Genomic DNA, 18,280 nt, shown 5'->3' on the forward strand with positions numbered 1-18,280 from the left:
ATTTGTTGATGTGCAATAAGACTAGCATCTTCCAGAATATCCAAACAACCAACCACAATAGGCTTCTAAACGTATTGCTTCACAACATGTCGAGGTTGATGTTTTTCCTCAAATTCCTTAGCACACTTAGTTGAAACCAAAGAAAAAGGAGTTTCCAAAGAAGTGGAAGATGTAATTGACTTACCTTTTCCTTTAGAATCACCCTTGGTTTTTGAAAGCTTAGGTGCCATAGAAGAATGTTCAAACATAATTTGCAGACCAACTATTCGATGAAATGTGTGAACGAGAAGTGAAGGAGTTTGAGAGATAAATGATTACCCACAAACTCAAATTAGACTAACAACCTCATAAACATATAAAGAAGTGAATAAAAACAAGAAATAAATAAAAATTTGGAGTTTTTTAGAGTTTGGGTTAAAGAGGGTTTTTGGAGATGAAATGAAGAAAATTGATGAAAATGTTAATGGTTTGTTGGAAATTTGAATGTATATTATAGATGGTGAATGAATTTAACAAGCTTTAATGCCAAATTATTCATTTACAAGATCCAAGAAGATGTGAAGAGTGACAGAATTCGGTGCATGTATGAGAACAAAGGAAAAATGAAGTGAAATTGACCCAAAAGTGACTTATGAGTCGACCTCTTGGAAGCATGTGCCAACCTAAAAAGGTTATGAATCAACACATACTGAAGAGAATTCAAAAGATTACAAAAATTAATTCTATGTGTTGACCTATCCAAAACATGAGTCGACACATACCGAACCAATTTTGAAAAATTCAAAAAAATATTTTTATGTGCCGACTTATACGAAATATGTGTCGAAACATGATATTCAAAAATTGATTTTTTTTGACACACATGAATTTGGGATGACTTTGGAAGACTCAATTTGACTCACGCATAACTAATTGTTGAGAGGCACATGCATATGATTGTTTTTCATGATTTGTTAGTCAATAACATGCAAACACACAAATGTAAGCATGGAATAGTAAAAGATATAGAAACACATGTGAAGATATTTAAAATGAGGTCACTATAAACATGTTAAATGAAACACACAGTGGTTACACTTGAAATTTTTTGGAAATGAACACTCATAACATGTATCATACACATAATATATCACATACCTTTGAGAAATAAATATGTAAAAGAAAGAACTTACTTACAAAGCAAGAAAGGGATTGGAACAATATTACCTCATCGTACAAATGACGAAGGATTCACTTGAATTCCATAAGCAACTCTCAAACAAAAGTTGGAATAAATGCAAAATGTGCCACAAACTCTTTGAAAACGAACGCTCTTACCACTTTTCTCTTTGTAACATACTTGAAAGTGTGATTAATAATGTATCCAAGAAGGTAATTGACTTAATAATCATCCTTTCTTGTTGGACTTTCACTCTTGTTCAATCGTGATAGTTATCTTGCTCCTCCTCAGGTTTCATCATCTTAGGTTGATCAATCCCTAATTTGATGCACTTGAGTATGTCTTGTTGAAGACAAACCTACATCATGAAACACATTACCTTTTCTGACACTTCTCGGATATAAAACATTAATAATAATCAACACACTTCTACCAATTAACAGAATATTAAATCTCGACCTCCTTGGTAACATTATCCTTCTTCCTTGCCACAACGTCAAAGCAATAAGGAGATGTTACCCGTATCATGTCTTGAGCCTCCACAAGCGAGATCCCATACTCTCTTCATAGAGCCAAGACATTTATCCTGCAAGATCAACGAAAAGTACTAGATACCCAATCTTCATTGGGTCCTTGAGGATTAATGAAACTTTGGTTGCATTTAGGCAACCATTGATAAACGCCTTTAGGAACAAAGAGTCTCCTAAACTTACATTTTTCAATGGTGTGACCCTTCTTGCAACAATAATGATAATATAGGTTGTAAGAATATGTGTTTTTTCTATTTGACCCATTTTCAACAAAAAGTTATACCTTCTATAAGGATTATGAGAAGGCATATCATATTTAGAAGTATCAATAGAAAAAGTAATCTTTGGTTGTAATGTCTTATCCAACTTAGCTTTAAGAGTATTTGCCTCTTTTTCTAAATGTAACAAGTTTCACAACCAAACCATGAATGTTTTTCATCCTTATTCTTATCTTTTAGAATATCTACCATAAACTGCTTAAGAGCTTTCGTATTCTTTTCGTTTTTCAAAACGGTAGCTTCTAAATGTGAAAAGATTCTTTTGTTTGAAGTTAACTTTTTGAAAGCGTCTACGTCTTGTCTTTGCAGATTTTCAAAAGATTTTTGTAATTGAGAATAAGATAAGTCATGAGTAGATTCAAGCTTAGAGTGACTTACAATCTTCTTCTTCTTTTTGTTTTCCATGTAGCACATCTTGGCCGATTCGACACTTGAATTCAAGATTTCAGCACTTGAAGAATCATTTTCGCTCTCTCAAGTAACATAGGATCTTCTACACTTGCTAGATTTATTGTGATGACCTTTATTTTTATATTTCTTTATCATAGAACACTCCGGCCTATAATGGCATGCTTTTCCACAATTCTAACATGAACTTCTAGGTTTACCCTTCTTATTCTCATATTCCTTTTAGGGTCTTGTTAGATAGCCTTATAGACTTAATTTGGTTCTTGTTGGAGTACTTATCTCCATGTTTCCACATGTATCTATTAAACTTTTTGATGAACAACCCCATATCTTCTTCATCAGAATAATTTTCATCTCTTATTTCACAATCACTTTGATCATTGTGTGAGGAATTTGAGATTAAAGTCTTTAGAGTAATATACTTCTTCTCTACCACCTTGTCTTTACCTTTCTCCATCTTTACCTTCTTACCATGCTCTTTTTCATGTTTCTCCAAGCAAGTGAGTTCTTGCTTATTTTCTTCCAAATTTCCAAATAAAGTAGTGAGATCAAGTATTTTAAGATCATTCGCCTCTTTGATTGCGGTGATCTTGGGTTTCCATTCCCTATTACGACACCTCAAAACTTTATTAGTAGCAATATCATTGGAAATAGGCTTACCTAAAGCATTCAATCAATTTATAAGATGTGTGAACCTCTTTTGCATTTTTGCAATGGTCTCACCATGCTTCATACGAAAGAGTTCAAACTCTTGATTCAATGTATTGATCCTTGCTTGTTTGACCTTATTAGTTCCCTCACGGGCAACTGCTAATGTGTCCCACATAACTTTGGCGGTCTCACAATGGGAAACACGATAAAATTCATCAACACCAAGTACGGATATGAGAATGTTTTGTGCTTTCCAATCATATGACCATAATTTCTTATTATTATTATCATTCCATTGATTTTCCAGTTTTGGTACGACGATGCCTTCACCATTGGTTATTGTAATTTCATTAGGACCATTGATGATGACGTACAATCTTCTTCTCCATTGATGATAACCGGAGCTCGTGATACCACTTGTTAAACGGTAGGCTTAGATCTAAAGGGGGAACTGAATAGATCCCTAGTTTAAAACTTTGACAAAAAATAGCTTTGAAAATTTTAGGGCGCACAGAAGTATCCCGGATCAAAATTGTCTAACCGAACCCACTACAAAAAAGCTTGATGCGTGTAATACTAATCACAGTATGATAATGAATCACAAATCGACCAAACACAATTAATCACAACCAGTTGAATGCAAAGCAACAAAGATATTTTGCTTTCAATGATAATTCACATGAAAAATCAATTGAGACAATTTGTCAAACACCTAGTGTGCAATCGATATTGTTTGGAATTTTATGTGGTATTGTTGATCTTAAAACCCAATCATAACCTAAGGAGTTGTGATTAACTAAACAATATCAATTTCAAAATGTAATAAAACATATTATCCAAACAAATTGATCGTGCGAATAATGAAATTAATCATTTGCAAACTGAAAATAAAAGAGAGAGAGAGAGAGAGAGAGAGAGAGAGAGAGAGAGTACACAAGGATTTATTTAGGCAGTTTCCCAATTGACCTCGCTATGGGTACGTTTGCCCTCAATTCAAACTCGAATTGAGATGATGAAATTAATCTTACTTTGCAAATGTATGTATACAAGAGAGATGTAGAAATCCAACTCTACAAACCCTAAGTTTGATGTTGATTCTGGCACCTTCTCTTCCCTTGATCAAAGCTTTACCAAGTAACCCAACAACGCCGATTTGATTCACCGTCTCATGCTACTTCTTTGCAAGAAACTTCTTGTTCTTCAAAGCTTTCACTTGATCGAATCTAAAACACGCAATTGTTGAAATCCAAGATTTACCAATGCGATCCACTGTCCCACGGTACTTCTTTGCAAGAACCTCCTGTTCTTCAAAGACTTTACTCGATCGGATATGGATTGTGTAATCTTGTCCAAAACCTTCAAACCCTAAACGATCTTAAAGGAAAACCCCATCTAGGTTTTCTGATTTGAAACCCTCAAAGATCTCAACCTAATTTATAATACAATCAACCTAAATTGGACGTTATCAACCCTAGTTCTAGATGGCACCCAATCAAAAAATGATTATGTGTATTTTGATTGTGTTTATGCATAGAATGAGGTTGAAGATGATGAGAATGCTTTGAAATCCTGGTTTCGTATAGGTTTTACTCTCTAGAAACCTTACTAGAAAAGGATGCATGTATTAAGTATATATATATGTAAGCAAGTATGAAGCAAAAGGAATGGAAAAGAATGCAAATTTTCAAGAATTTTAATGTATGTGTCGACCTATGCAAGTCATGTATCGACACATACAATGCATGTGTCAACCTGTAGAAGCAATGCGTCGATATATACACGCTTTAAAACTACAACACATGAGTCGACCTATAAAACGTATGTGTCGGCTTGTAGAAGAAATTTTCTTCTATAGGTCGACATATAATGCGTATGTGTCAACTTGTAGTATATTTTTCACATAAAAATGAGTTTTTGATGCATAAAACTTTTTCTTAATGCATGAATCTTTTCTAAATCTTTTTTAAATATGTTGTCATGCTTTCTAATGCTAAAATGCATAACTAGACTCACATGATACCATCCAATTCACTAACAGATGAGTCGACTCATTCACGCTATCTATCGGCTCAACCGCGTTATGTATCGACTCATAGAAGGCAGCATTGCTTAGTTAAAAAATGCTTTCAGTTTGAGTCGACTCCAACAATGAATGAGTTGACTCAATTGCATCTCGTATCTACCCATTCGTGTTTTGTATCGATACATACAAGACAAAACCATTTCCTTTGAAAATCCACTCAGTATGTATCGACTCATCTTGGTATGTATCGGTCCATTGACTATTTTTTCATGAAAAATCATATTTTTAGCATGATATGACCTATTGAATATAATTCTACATGTCCTATAATGATGATGCACATATGATTTGGTCCAATATACACAAAGTACTAAACTACCTAGTTTTAACATCATTCAAAACATATTTAAGAGTACAATGTACTCACAAATTTTAAGATGAGTTGCCTGTATATCTCACCAGTTTAACTAGGTTAGTGCAATCAGACCTCTGTTTATGCAGGTTTTAAGCAAAATCAGAGTCCATAACAGTTATAAAGAAATAAATTAATGATTATTATCGCAGTAAACATTTTATCTTGTGGTTTGAGGATTTCGTATTTGTTTCACAATCCCACATAATGTTTAATATCTAATTTCTATGGTGTGTTTATTATTTATTGTTGAATTGTTATAAACTAATAATTTAATAATTTCAAAGTTAGCTGATGTCCAGATTACCATCTTGGACTTTTCCAAGTTCAAAGTGATAAATTAGTCTGGTACTTTTTGAATGAGCAATGTAGTTGCCCATGTTGGATCAGCAGTTGGACCTTTTAGTACTCTTACGATTGGTTGAGGTCTGAGGATGATAGTAGTGTTTTGTTCTTGTGTCTGACTAAACTGGAAAAGAAAGTTGAAGGTTTGTAGATGAAGAAATATAGAAGAAGAAAGACAGACGGTAAAAAAATAAAAGAACGAAGGATTAAAAAATTGAAATGAAGGGTCTTTAAAAAAAATCTGATAAAAAATTGGTATTGATATAAAATTATGAGAAATAAATATGAATTAAATTTTAATTATTAACATTGATAAGAAATTATGAAAAATAAAATCAATTTTAAAAACTGGTAACTTCATATACAAATACTTATTTGAGATATTAAAGGGGAATGAAAAATCATTAAAAAGGAAGAATGGATGATTATTAAAATGAAGAATTTGATTAAATATAAAGAGTATAAAGTATTTATTATTGTGTATTTTTTAATGGAATATTATAAAGTATTTATTATTGTCTATTTTTTAAGTTTTGAATATTTTTAATATTATTATTTAAAGATAATTTTATAAATATTCATTGTGTCTCAAATTATAAATTATTATAAGTATTTCACAAATTAAGAAGCATGACTAATTTGAATATAAAAAATATATTATTTTATAATATCGTCTTTCATTAAATAAATAAGAAAGAAATTAAAAAAAATAGAAAGAGAAGGACTAATAAATAGTGTATTATATATTACCTAAAAACTATTAATGTTGTATTAAAATTATAAAGTAATTTAGAATTTAAGACATTTACCTTTTTTGCAAAAGTGATGTATACTTTGCAAAAGTGATGTATAATTTTTTATTCTTTTTAAAACAAATATTAGACCTAATATAAGTAGTTTAAAAAAAATATTATTTTATTAAAAGATATTTCTTCTATTATACATTATATTTTGATGAACAAATAAAAATTATCTAAAAATTAATAGAAATAGCATTATCGTAATCAAGGTTTGATGATTAGGTCTCATAATTATGAATTTTATTTTTTTAATGCCTATAATTACGATATTTTAAGTGTATTATTTAAACGTTACAAGATTTATTTTAATATTGAAAATGATTTATTTTTAATGTATCAATGAATAGAAATTTGGTTAATTTATATTCTTTTGCTGTAACTAACGAAGATCAGTCAATTAATTTGACCTATTTTATTGTCACTCAATTACTTATCATCAAATATCATACATCTTATTGATTGTGGTAGTAAATAATTTTAAGGACTATTAATTTTTGTGAGATGACAAACTTAGCTAATATTTTGATTTGAATAAATATTTTTATGTTTTAATCACTATAAATAATAATTAATTTGCATTTAAGATATTATTTAATTTTTTTTAAATTAACTTCAAATATATTTACGACCGGTTGACATTTTAACAAAGAAAAATTATTTCAAATTGTTTTTAATTTTAGTTAAAATATCTTTTTAAAACTAATGATAATTTATTAGTTAAAAAAATCATAAAATCTCAATTAAACGGGAAATCTGGATAAATTTCATTCAACAATATATAGTTTTATTTAACATAATATTAGTTTTTAAATTGTATTTTCTATTATAAAATAATTATCTCATTTATAAAAAAATAAAAAATTATCAATCATTTCTAAAATTATTTAAAATATATTATTTGAGCTTATAATAGGAGACTAAGTAGATATTTTTAAATTGTATTCTTTTTTTATCAAGTAAATTGTACTATCTTTTTAATAAATTTCTTTTTCTCCTAATATGAAAATTATATATTTAATTAATTTTTTTCATTCCAAATTTGTAAAGATTTATATATATATATATATATATATATAGATATATATATATATATATATATATTATATTATATAATATATAATATATATATTCAAATTTACTTTTTTATTTTAGATCAGAATCCATGGAATGCATATGTTATTATATTTTTTGTATAATTAAAAAATATATAAATAAATAAATTTAAAATAAAGGTCATGTTAAACAGTGCTCCGGGACATTAGTTAAAAATTTTAAATAAAGAAAATATTTTATATCTATGTATTTAATACACTCAATATTCTTTTAAAAAGTTAATTATTTATATTTTCAAGTGTATTACATATACATATATTTTTTTAAATTATGTATTTTTAATCTTTTAAAGAATGTTCAACTTATCTTTTTAATCTCTTAATCGGTATTTAAGATTCTTTAGGGTGCATGTGGACCCCAAACCCACTGACCCCAAACCGAACCAACCTATAAATTACTTGAACCATTCGTTTACACATATGTCCTACCCAACCTGCAACAACTCAACCAAATGATTGTATAAATATTTTTACAAATAATGTCAAAACAAAATTAATATTTACATTTTGAAAAATATATGGTTGATTCAAATATTTGTATATATTGAAAAATTATATTTATGCTCCAAATATAAATAAAAAATATTTTTATTTTGAAAATACTAACTATCTTGGTTAAATAATTTTGTATTTCTGTTTTTTCATTTTTAGTATATTTTAGAAACAAATACGTGTAAAACACGAGTATCCGTGCGAACACACGAGTTATTATATTTTTTATATAAATAAAAAATAAAAATAAAAATATTTAAAATAATGTATAAATCTGAACATGGATAAAATATGTTTATTTATGTTACTAATATTTATTTATACAATTAAAACAATATTTATAAGTATTATGTTATTAGTTGATATTTATAAAATTAAATGATTGTATAAATATTTTTATAAATAACGTCAAATCAAAATTAATATTTACATCAGGGAATATTTATATATATATATATATATATATATATATGGAAAAAAATAAATATGCTTCAAATATAAATAAAAATATGATTTTCTTTAAAATAATAAATCTTCTTTATAAAATAATTTTATTTTTATATTTTAAAAACAAATACGCGTAAAATATTAGTATTCATGCGAACGCACATGTATCCATACTAGAATTTTTGCGAACACAAGTGTTATTACTTATTTTGTACAATTAAAGAAAATAAAAATAAAAATATTTAAAATAATGAATGAATTCAAACAAGAGAAAAATGTGTTATTTTTTAATTATTTATGTTACTAAAAAATTTATTTTAAAACTATTTTTAATTTAATATATAATATTTTTAAAGATAATATATAGAAAAGTGAGCTATATATTATTGATGTATTCATTCCAATAATATATGTTATTAATGACAAATGTTATAATTAAATTTATGAGTGAGTCTTAATTTTTTTAAAATGAGAATAAGTTTCTTTATCCAAATATTTTTATAAATAAAGTTTAAATAAAAATAATATTACCTACATAAAAATATACTGTTCACCCAAATATTTTTATATATGAAAAAATTATATTTATGATTGTATAAATCAAAATATGTTTTTCTTTTTAAAATAATAAACTCTTTTGATAAAAAAAAATTATTTTCTTTTTTATATTTTAAAAACAAATTCGCATAAAACACCACTAACTATGCCAACGCGAGTATCCTAATAATTTTCATCTAGAAAAGAAGTTTAAAATGGGTAAAGGAAGACTAAAAATGATAGGAGTTAGAATCCTAAAAGATTTCTTAAAATGGTGAGAGTTCCATAACTAAGATTTTTTGTCGTATAATACTCTACACATATTTTTGAAATTTGTAACATATATTATGTATAACTTGAAACATGGAATGAAAATTGATTGAATTGCAAAATATTATTTATATTATCTTGATAAAGAAAGAGAAGAAGACGAGTTATTTGCATCTAAGTTGGAAGAATTTCGGTTCAAGACTCTCAGAGAGAAAGCAAAGTGGCTCATCTAATTATTTTGTTTTCAAATAAGGAAGTGAAGAAGGTTGTGTGGGAGTGCGATAATTTCAAAATTCCAAATTTGATGGAGTAAATTTTGAGTTTATCAAAGACTTTTGTTGGACAATAATCTAGACTTGATGACATTATGAGTAGAATTCTTTTCAAATGACACGTTGGTGGAAGACTCCAATTATACTTTTATCACTTTGATTTCTAAAATTGTTAACCCCTAAAAGCTACTAGATTTTCAACCAATTTCTCTAGTGGGGTGTATCTATAAGATTTTATCTTAGGTTTTAGCAAATCACTTATTGATAATGTTATATTTGAGGTATAGTCTGTCTTTTTGTGAATGGTTCAACAAATTTTGGATGACATTGATATAGCAAATAAAGTGGTGGATGATGCTAAGAGGAAAAAAAGATTTGATTTTCTTTAAAAGTGGATTTTAAGAAGGTTTATAACTCGATAATGGAAAAGATTGGGTTTTTAGACCTTGAGACATAGGATTATGGAGTGTACTTGGATTGCTTCAACATCAGTCCTTGTTAATGGAAGTTATACTAAAGAATTTGGGATGGAGAGAGGTATGAGACACGGTGACTCTTTGTCACTATTTTTGTTTCTCATAGCGACAATACGTTTGAATGTTATGTTAATTGCTTTAGTCAATTCTTGGCTTTTCAGAAGCTATAAGATCAATACACTCAAACTTTAAAACTTCACATCTATAATTTGTTAATGATACTTTGATTATGTGTAGAGGAGTTGAAAAAAATTTAGATCATGGAAGGAAATTTTGATTCGGTTTGAAATGATCTCAAGATTAAAGGTTAATTTTCATAAAAGCCAATTGATAGGCGTTAATTGGCATATTCATGGTTGTATAAGACTTATGTGGTCCTTAATCATTACGTCTATAAAGACCTGAATCAATTACACTTCTTCCTTAATATGTCCATAGTGACTCGAGTCCACTTAGAATCAACACACGACGACCATTTTCTCTAAAAAAATATTGAACCCTCAAAGAATACTTAAACTACCATAGACTAGCTGAAGTCAATCCTTAACCATACGATCTAACTCACTACTATATATTATATATATATATATATAATATATATATATATATATATATATATAATATTATATATATATATTATATATATATATATATTATAATATATATATATATATATATATCATCCAACTACGAGGTTAACTCTGCATTGAGTCATAATATATGTTGATAGGAATTATGCAGCAGAGACCCAGACAAAGGAACAAGACAATGAATGACCATAATGATGCAACGTTTATAACGGTCAAGACCATGAAAGCTGGATTAAAGAAATACAACTATAAATGCAATGGAGCAGGACCAAGAAAAATAGGATTCACTCATAGATTATTGACCCCTAAAAGTCCTCACTTTGTACATCATCGACGCGGTCTCTTCTAATGTACTCATAAGATATATGTGTCATAAATTATAAAATTGCATAAATTCCATTTCCTTATCAAGAGTTCTTCCGATTAGAGGTAACCCTCATTGAATCCTGCTCTAGAGTCATATGCTTGAGAGAATCAATAACAAGTTATCAAAGTGAAAAATTAAAAATAGTTTATAGGAGGTCGTCTTGTACTCATCGAATATGTCTTGACATCACTTTCAGTTTTTTCCCTTCCTTTTTCTTGGCTCTCGCATGTATTATTTCTTATATTGAATATTTATTATTTTTTCTTGTATGGGTGTGGGGATGGGGAGTGAAAGTGTGCGTAAGGTCCACTAGATTAATTGGGCCCAAATGTACTCGAATAAAGAGGTAGGTAGGATATGGGTAGGAGAGTAAATGCGTTTAATCAAGCCTTGCTAACAAAGTGGTCTTGAAAATTGGATATTGATCGAGAGGGGTTGTGGTTTAGGGTTTTAGTGGAGAAATAAGAGGTTGGTGGAGGTAACAAGGGTGTGAGTGTGGTTGAGGGGTATGTCTAAAGTGAGAGAAAGGTGATGGTGCACAAGATCATAAAGATGAACAATGAAACAAGAGAGAGAAGAGCGAATAATAACAAACTTTCATTACTCTTAAAATGGTTACAATTGGGTGCGCACACACACATACAATGTTGCAGACTACAAAAGGAATAAAGGTACAAATTGTTCACACCATTCACTTGCTTAAATACAAGTGGGACTTTAGGAAAAATACTAAAATACCCTCTAACAAATTGTGTCTACAAGTTTATAAAAATATGAATTAATTCTATCATCATCCCTTAATTCATATTCAGCTTAACCAAAACTAACAACACCATTTCCATCCCTCAAATGGAGAAATTGATCAGTCTTGATCGCCTTCGTCAGAACATCTGCCAGCTACTTCTGGATGCTACAATGCACAACTTCTAGCACTCCAGTCTGAACCTGATTTCTCAGAAAGTGATACTTAATCTTAATATGTTTGCTTCTCCCATACAACAATGGGTTCTTGGCAAGATTGATTGCAGAATTGCTATCAATCATCAGCTTCAGAGGCTTGTTTACTTTGATCTTCAAATCCTGCAGTAAATTCAGAAGCCACACAGCTTCACATGTAGCCACAACACCTGTAATATATTCTGCTTCATTGTTCGACAAAGAAACAACTGGTTGCTTCTTGGAACACCAAGAAATAGGACTTCCCAAAAACTTAAACAAATACCCATAAGTACTTCTTCTGTTAACTCTGTCTCCATACCAATCAGAATCTGAGTAACTCAGAAGTTCTGAGTCAGTTTCAGCACCAGAAGGGAACCAAACTCCATACTTCAGAGTTCCCTTTATATATCTCAGAATTCTGACAGCGGCTTGGTAACGAGACCACTTCGGTTTACTCATAAACATACTCACCATTCCAACTGCATAGCAAATATCAGGTATGATATTACACAAATACCTCAGAGACCCTACCAACTACTTGAATGTTGTTGCATATACATCATCACCATCCAAATCAGAATTTAATTTCTGAATTGCATTAGCAGGTATGACATCAACTTTACAATTCAGCTCAAGTTCATATTTTAGTTGATGTAAAATTATGCCTTTCTCAGAGTACATAATATCCATCCCTAGAAAATAAACTATATTTCCTAGATCAGTCATCTCAAACTCATTCATCAACTCCTTCTTGAACTTAGCTATCTCATATTCACAACTTCCTATTAGCAATATGTCATCAACATACAGACACACCAGAATCATATTGCCTTCAGAAGTATGCTAAACATAAACACCATACTCCATCTCACATTTCTAAAATCCATGCTTCTTAAAAATGAATCAATTTTCAGATTCCAAGCTCTAGGTGCTTGTTTCAGTCCATACAAATCTTTGTGTAATATGTACACCATCCCTTCCTGATTCTCTTTCTCAAATCCAGGAGGTGGTGAAACATAAACCTCTTCTTCTAATGGACCATTCATAAATGAAGATTTCACGTCCAAATGCATCAGAGGCCAATTCCTGTTAGCAGTTATCGCAATCACCAACCTGATTGTTTCATGTCTTGCTATAGGCGCAAACACTTCAAAGTAATCTAACCCAGGTTTCTACATAAAACCTCTCACAACTAACCTTGCTTTGTGTTTTCCAATTAACCCATCTGGCTTTAGCTTCACCTTATAAACTCATCTCACACTGATGGCTTTCTTGTTCTTTGAAAGTTCTGTCAGCTTCCAAGTTTTGTTTCTCTATATGGTATCAAGTTCTGCTTTCATGGACTTCAGCCAAACTTTCTGCTTGAGATCTTCTTCCGTACTCACAGGTTCACAGTCTACTAACATGACACACTTAACTCCACCTTCAGAATCTACTTCAGTATCTTGCAGTATGTCAAACTCTCCAAATATTCTCTGAATGTTTCTAATTCTTTGCGGCCTCTGAACTTGCTCATAACCTGTTGATTCTAGAATAATATCAGATGTTGGAACTCCGGAAGTACCGACTTCAGAAGCATGACCACCTTCAGAATCTGGAATATTCTCAAAATTTGGACTACCACCAGAATCTAAATCACCATCAGAGTCTAGATCAAAATCAGATTCTTCCTCAGAATCAATCTCACCTTCTGATTCTGAGTCACTCTCTGAATCATTTTTAGACTCTGACTCATCTTTAGAATCAAAATCAATATCTTTAGAAGTTAACTCTACACTGGAGTTGGATTGAGACTTGCTCTAATCCCATACTTCTGACTCTTTCACAACAACATCTCTGCTGACTTCAACCTTATTAGTGAATCAACAATAAAGTTTATAAGCACTTGTACTATGATACCCCACCAGTAACATCACCTTGTTTCTATCATCCAATTTCTTTCTAGTAGCATCTAGAATGTGTTTATAACAGACAGAACCAAATACTCTGAAATGACTCACACTTTGCTTATCTCCAGTACACATCTCAAAAGGAACAATTTCCTTCAACTTCTTGGTTGGACACCTATTGAGCATATATGCTGCAGTGGCAACAACTTCTCCCCATAAAGTGTTAGGAAGCTTATTCTCCTTCAACATGCTCCTTGCCATATCAATCAAAGTTCAGTTTCTCCTTTCAGCAAGACCATTATGTTGAGGAGTATATGGAGCAGTCACTTCATGATCAATCACATTCTCCTCATAAAACTTCTTGAACTCTATAGAGTTATACTCACCTCCACCATCAGTTCTGAGAATCTTCAGAGTCTGACCACTCTATTTCTCCGCCTTGATTTTGAATTTCTTAAATTCACCAAACACCTCGTATTTGAAATTTATAAGGGATGCCCATGTCATCCTTTAAAACTCATCCACAAATGACACAAAGTATTTATTCTCTCCTAGTGAAGGTTCTGGAAATGGTCCACACACATCAGAATGCACTACTCCCAAAGCATGTTTTGCTCTTGGAGTTACTTCTAGTGAAAATGGCAGTCTTGGTTGCTTCCCTCTCGTGCACACATTACATGACTTTTTCTGGTTTTTTAATTGCAGGAATTCCATGTACCTGTTACTTTGAATTCAGATGCCCTAAGCTTCTGAAGTTCAAATTACCAAAACTTTTGTGCCATAACTCACCTTCCTTCACAACACTTGTTGTGCCAAGGCATTCAGAGTTTGCAGTTTTAACATTCACCTTGAATGTTATATTTCTTCCTTGTTCTGACTCCATAATCAGCTTCTGATTACAGTCATACAACTTTAAAAGATTATCCTTCATGGTAACTAAGAGTACCTTTTCAATTAATTGACCTACACTCATCAGATTGCTCTTCATGCCAGGAACATACCAAACGTTCTGAACTAACGCATATTTTCCATTATTCAAAGTCACTCTGACATTCCCCATTCCTTCAACATTCGGATACTTACCATCAGCACATTTGATCTTGGTCCTCTTCCTAGAGTCAAAATCAACCTGCCATTTCTTATTTCCAGTAAGATGGTTTGAATAACCAGTGTTCATATACCACCAGTCTTCTAGAGACGCACTATCAAAATCAGAAGCCATTAATATCACATGTTCATCATCATAACTTCTGGCTATATTCACTTCTTCTGATTTCATCTCCTTGTTTGACCAACAATCTGCAGTGAAGTGGCCAAACTTCTTACGACAATAATATTGAACTTTTCTCTTGTGCTATTTCTCATTTCCCTTCTGACTTTCAGAAGTTGAGGTTTCTGACTTCTGATACCTACCATGTCTTTTCTTGGCCTCTGACCAAGACTACTTCTTGTCTTTCTTGACGAAAGAAGCTTTTAGAGCCTGTTATACCTCTCTCTCAGAGGTTCTTTCCATCAGACGCAACTCTTGCGCCTTTAGACTGCTTTGCAGCTCTTCTATTCTCATGGTGCTCATATCCTTAGAATGTTCAATTGCTACAACGATGTAATCAAACTTTGGAGTAAGAGATCTAAATACCTTCTCAATGATACTTTATTCAGAGAGAGTTTCTTCACACAACTTCATCCTATTTGTGATCAGAATCACTCTAGAGATATAGTCAAGTACCTTCTCATTGTTCTTCATGTTAAGATTCTCATATTACTTATGTAGATATTGAAGCTTCGCCTTCTTCATTGATGCATCACTTCCATAGCACTGCACCAGTGTGTCCCACACAGCTTTCCCCGTCGTCGAATCAGCGATTTTCTCAAACACGTTCACATCCACACACTGATTCTGATCCTTCTTCCTCAGATCATGTTGAGCATTTATCTGCGCATCTGTTGCATTTTCTAGAATTGCAGCCTAAATGTAACTGCCATTGATGAGATCAAGAACATCTTGAGCTCTAAACAACACAAGCATTTGAATCATCCAACGATTCCAGTTCTTGCCATCGAACACTGGAAGCTTAGTACTCAGATTACCGTTTTCGTTCATCTTCAACCTTGTGCAAAACACTCAGATCTTACCTAAATACAGTGTTTTCCCAATCCTGCATAATCAAGATATGTGATTTTATTACGATTCTGATCAGAAATTCAACATGAATTCTCCGAACAGAAATCAATCACACAACGCCTCACTGTTTCACTCCTGCTTCCCTGGTGTTTCTCTGTGGATCTGAACCGGAGCTCTAGATACCAATTGATGGTGCACAAGGTGATAAAGATGAACAATGAAACAAAAGAGAGAAGAGAGAATGATAACAAACTTCTATTACTCTTAAAATGGTTACAAATGGGTGCACAAACACACACATTGTTGTAGGTTGTAAAAGGAATAAAAGTACAATTTGTTCACACCACTCACTTGTGGGACTTTAGGGGAAATACTAAAATATCCTCTAACAAACTTTGTCTACAAATTTCTGAAAATATGAATTAATTCTAACAAAAGGGGGATTGAGTTCGATTCAATGGTTAGAAGGTTGTGTTGTTCAGTAGGAAATGGGGAACATATATCTTTTTGGAAGGATAATTTCCTTAAGTGGTAGTGTTTGTGATAGGTTCTGATGTGTTTATTAGTTGACATATAACAAAAATAATTATGCGGTAGAGATGAGAAGATTATGTTGGGAGGTTGATTGTCTAGGTTAGAGGTTGTAAAGGAGAATGTTTGCCTATGACAAGGAACAAGTGAAAAAGTGTCGTTCTTTGGTGGATATTATTGTTTTGTAGGATATGTTGTTGACTATTGGGAGTGGACTCCTAATCGTGATGCTGGCTACTTGGTGAAATATGGATGTCAAATGCTAACCCATAAAAATCAACTTGATCCAATTCCAAACAAGGAGCTCATTTGGAATAAAACCACGCCGTTGAAAGTATCCTTGTTCACGTGGAAGCTTCTCAACAATAGGATACTTAGTAAATATAATCTGGAGAGGTGAGGAATGTTATTACAAGTTTCAAGAAAGTGTACATGTGCATTTGAAAAAGATGAAAACTCTAACCATATATTTTTAGAGTGTGAGTTCTTTGGTTAGATTTGGAGTTATTTTCTCCCGTGGTTGGGAATTCTAAGCATTCATTTGAACAACATTAGTGCTCATGTCCTCCAATTTTGTAATTCTCATTATATATAGCAATGATACTAGTAAGTGCTTTCAAGTTATCTGATTGACAATATTCTGAGTTATTTGGAAGAAAAATATAAAAATGCTAGACAATAAAAAATTAAGACTTCTTCAATTATCGTAAAGATAAACAAAATTTTAAGGTGGTGACTGAAGGGCGAAGACGCATTCCAATTTTAATTCTTGGTGGACCAGCCTAATGTTAAAATGGATTCTTCCATCAAAATTTATTTTGTTGTTTATGTTTTTATTTATGTTCGTGTTTTCGGTGATCATGTATTATAAAACTTTTTAAGGTTATATATATATATATATATATATATAATATAATATATATATATATATATATATATATATATATATATATATATAATACTGGGATAACTTTATCAAGCCTAAATGAATATGATTCAAAAGAAGCAATACCAACTATGCTAAAGATAATCGAGTATCATAAGCCATTTAAAGAAATGTCGGGAAATTACTAATGTAGTGCTTAGGTCGCCCATACCTCATCATCGTAAGGTGTCTGGATTACACTTGGGGTATCTAGTATAATTTGCACATGTCCAATAAACGGGGTAATAATGTTGGGTAGGTGTCTGGATTACACTTGGGGTATCTAGTATAATTTGCACATGTCCAACAAACGGGGTAATAACGTGACCCAACGTAATAGGTGAATCAGTCAAGGAGAAAAATCAAATCCCTAAGATTATAAGAGAAAATTGTTTCCCACTATCAACACTTCTAAGAGAAGAGGGAGATTAATCACTCCATAAATACAAGGATCGATAAATGATAATTGTACATCCAAAATCCAGTGTAAAAAATGTATTCTTTGTAATTTTATGATATATTGGTGTAATTCGTGCAAGTGTATGAGGTCAAAAAATATGAGAAAGATAGAGACAATAGTATACATTTATAATCCTATATATATATATATATATATATATATATATATATATATATATATATATATATATATATATATATATATGTGTGTGTTTTTTTTTTAACAAGTATATATAAACTTTAAAT

At 31.0% G+C, this 18,280-nt stretch overlaps 1 protein-coding gene across 1 annotated transcript; it reads right to left on the minus strand.

Annotated features, from left to right (window-relative positions):
* Window positions 1-12,066: 12,066 nt before the first annotated feature.
* Window positions 12,067-12,834, minus strand: LOC127130285 (secreted RxLR effector protein 161-like). The gene is made up of 3 exons (XM_051059323.1): window positions 12,675-12,834; window positions 12,235-12,587; window positions 12,067-12,114 (listed from the first exon to the last, which is right to left on the minus strand). The coding sequence occupies exons 1-3, from the start codon at window positions 12,832-12,834 to the stop codon at window positions 12,067-12,069; spliced, it is 561 nt and encodes a 186-aa protein (XP_050915280.1).
* Window positions 12,835-18,280: the final 5,446 nt, after the last annotated feature.

The sequence above is a fragment of the Lathyrus oleraceus genome, chromosome 3 (genome assembly GCF_024323335.1).
Source record: "Lathyrus oleraceus cultivar Zhongwan6 chromosome 3, CAAS_Psat_ZW6_1.0, whole genome shotgun sequence".
Classification (NCBI taxonomy): domain Eukaryota; kingdom Viridiplantae; phylum Streptophyta; class Magnoliopsida; order Fabales; family Fabaceae; genus Lathyrus; species Lathyrus oleraceus.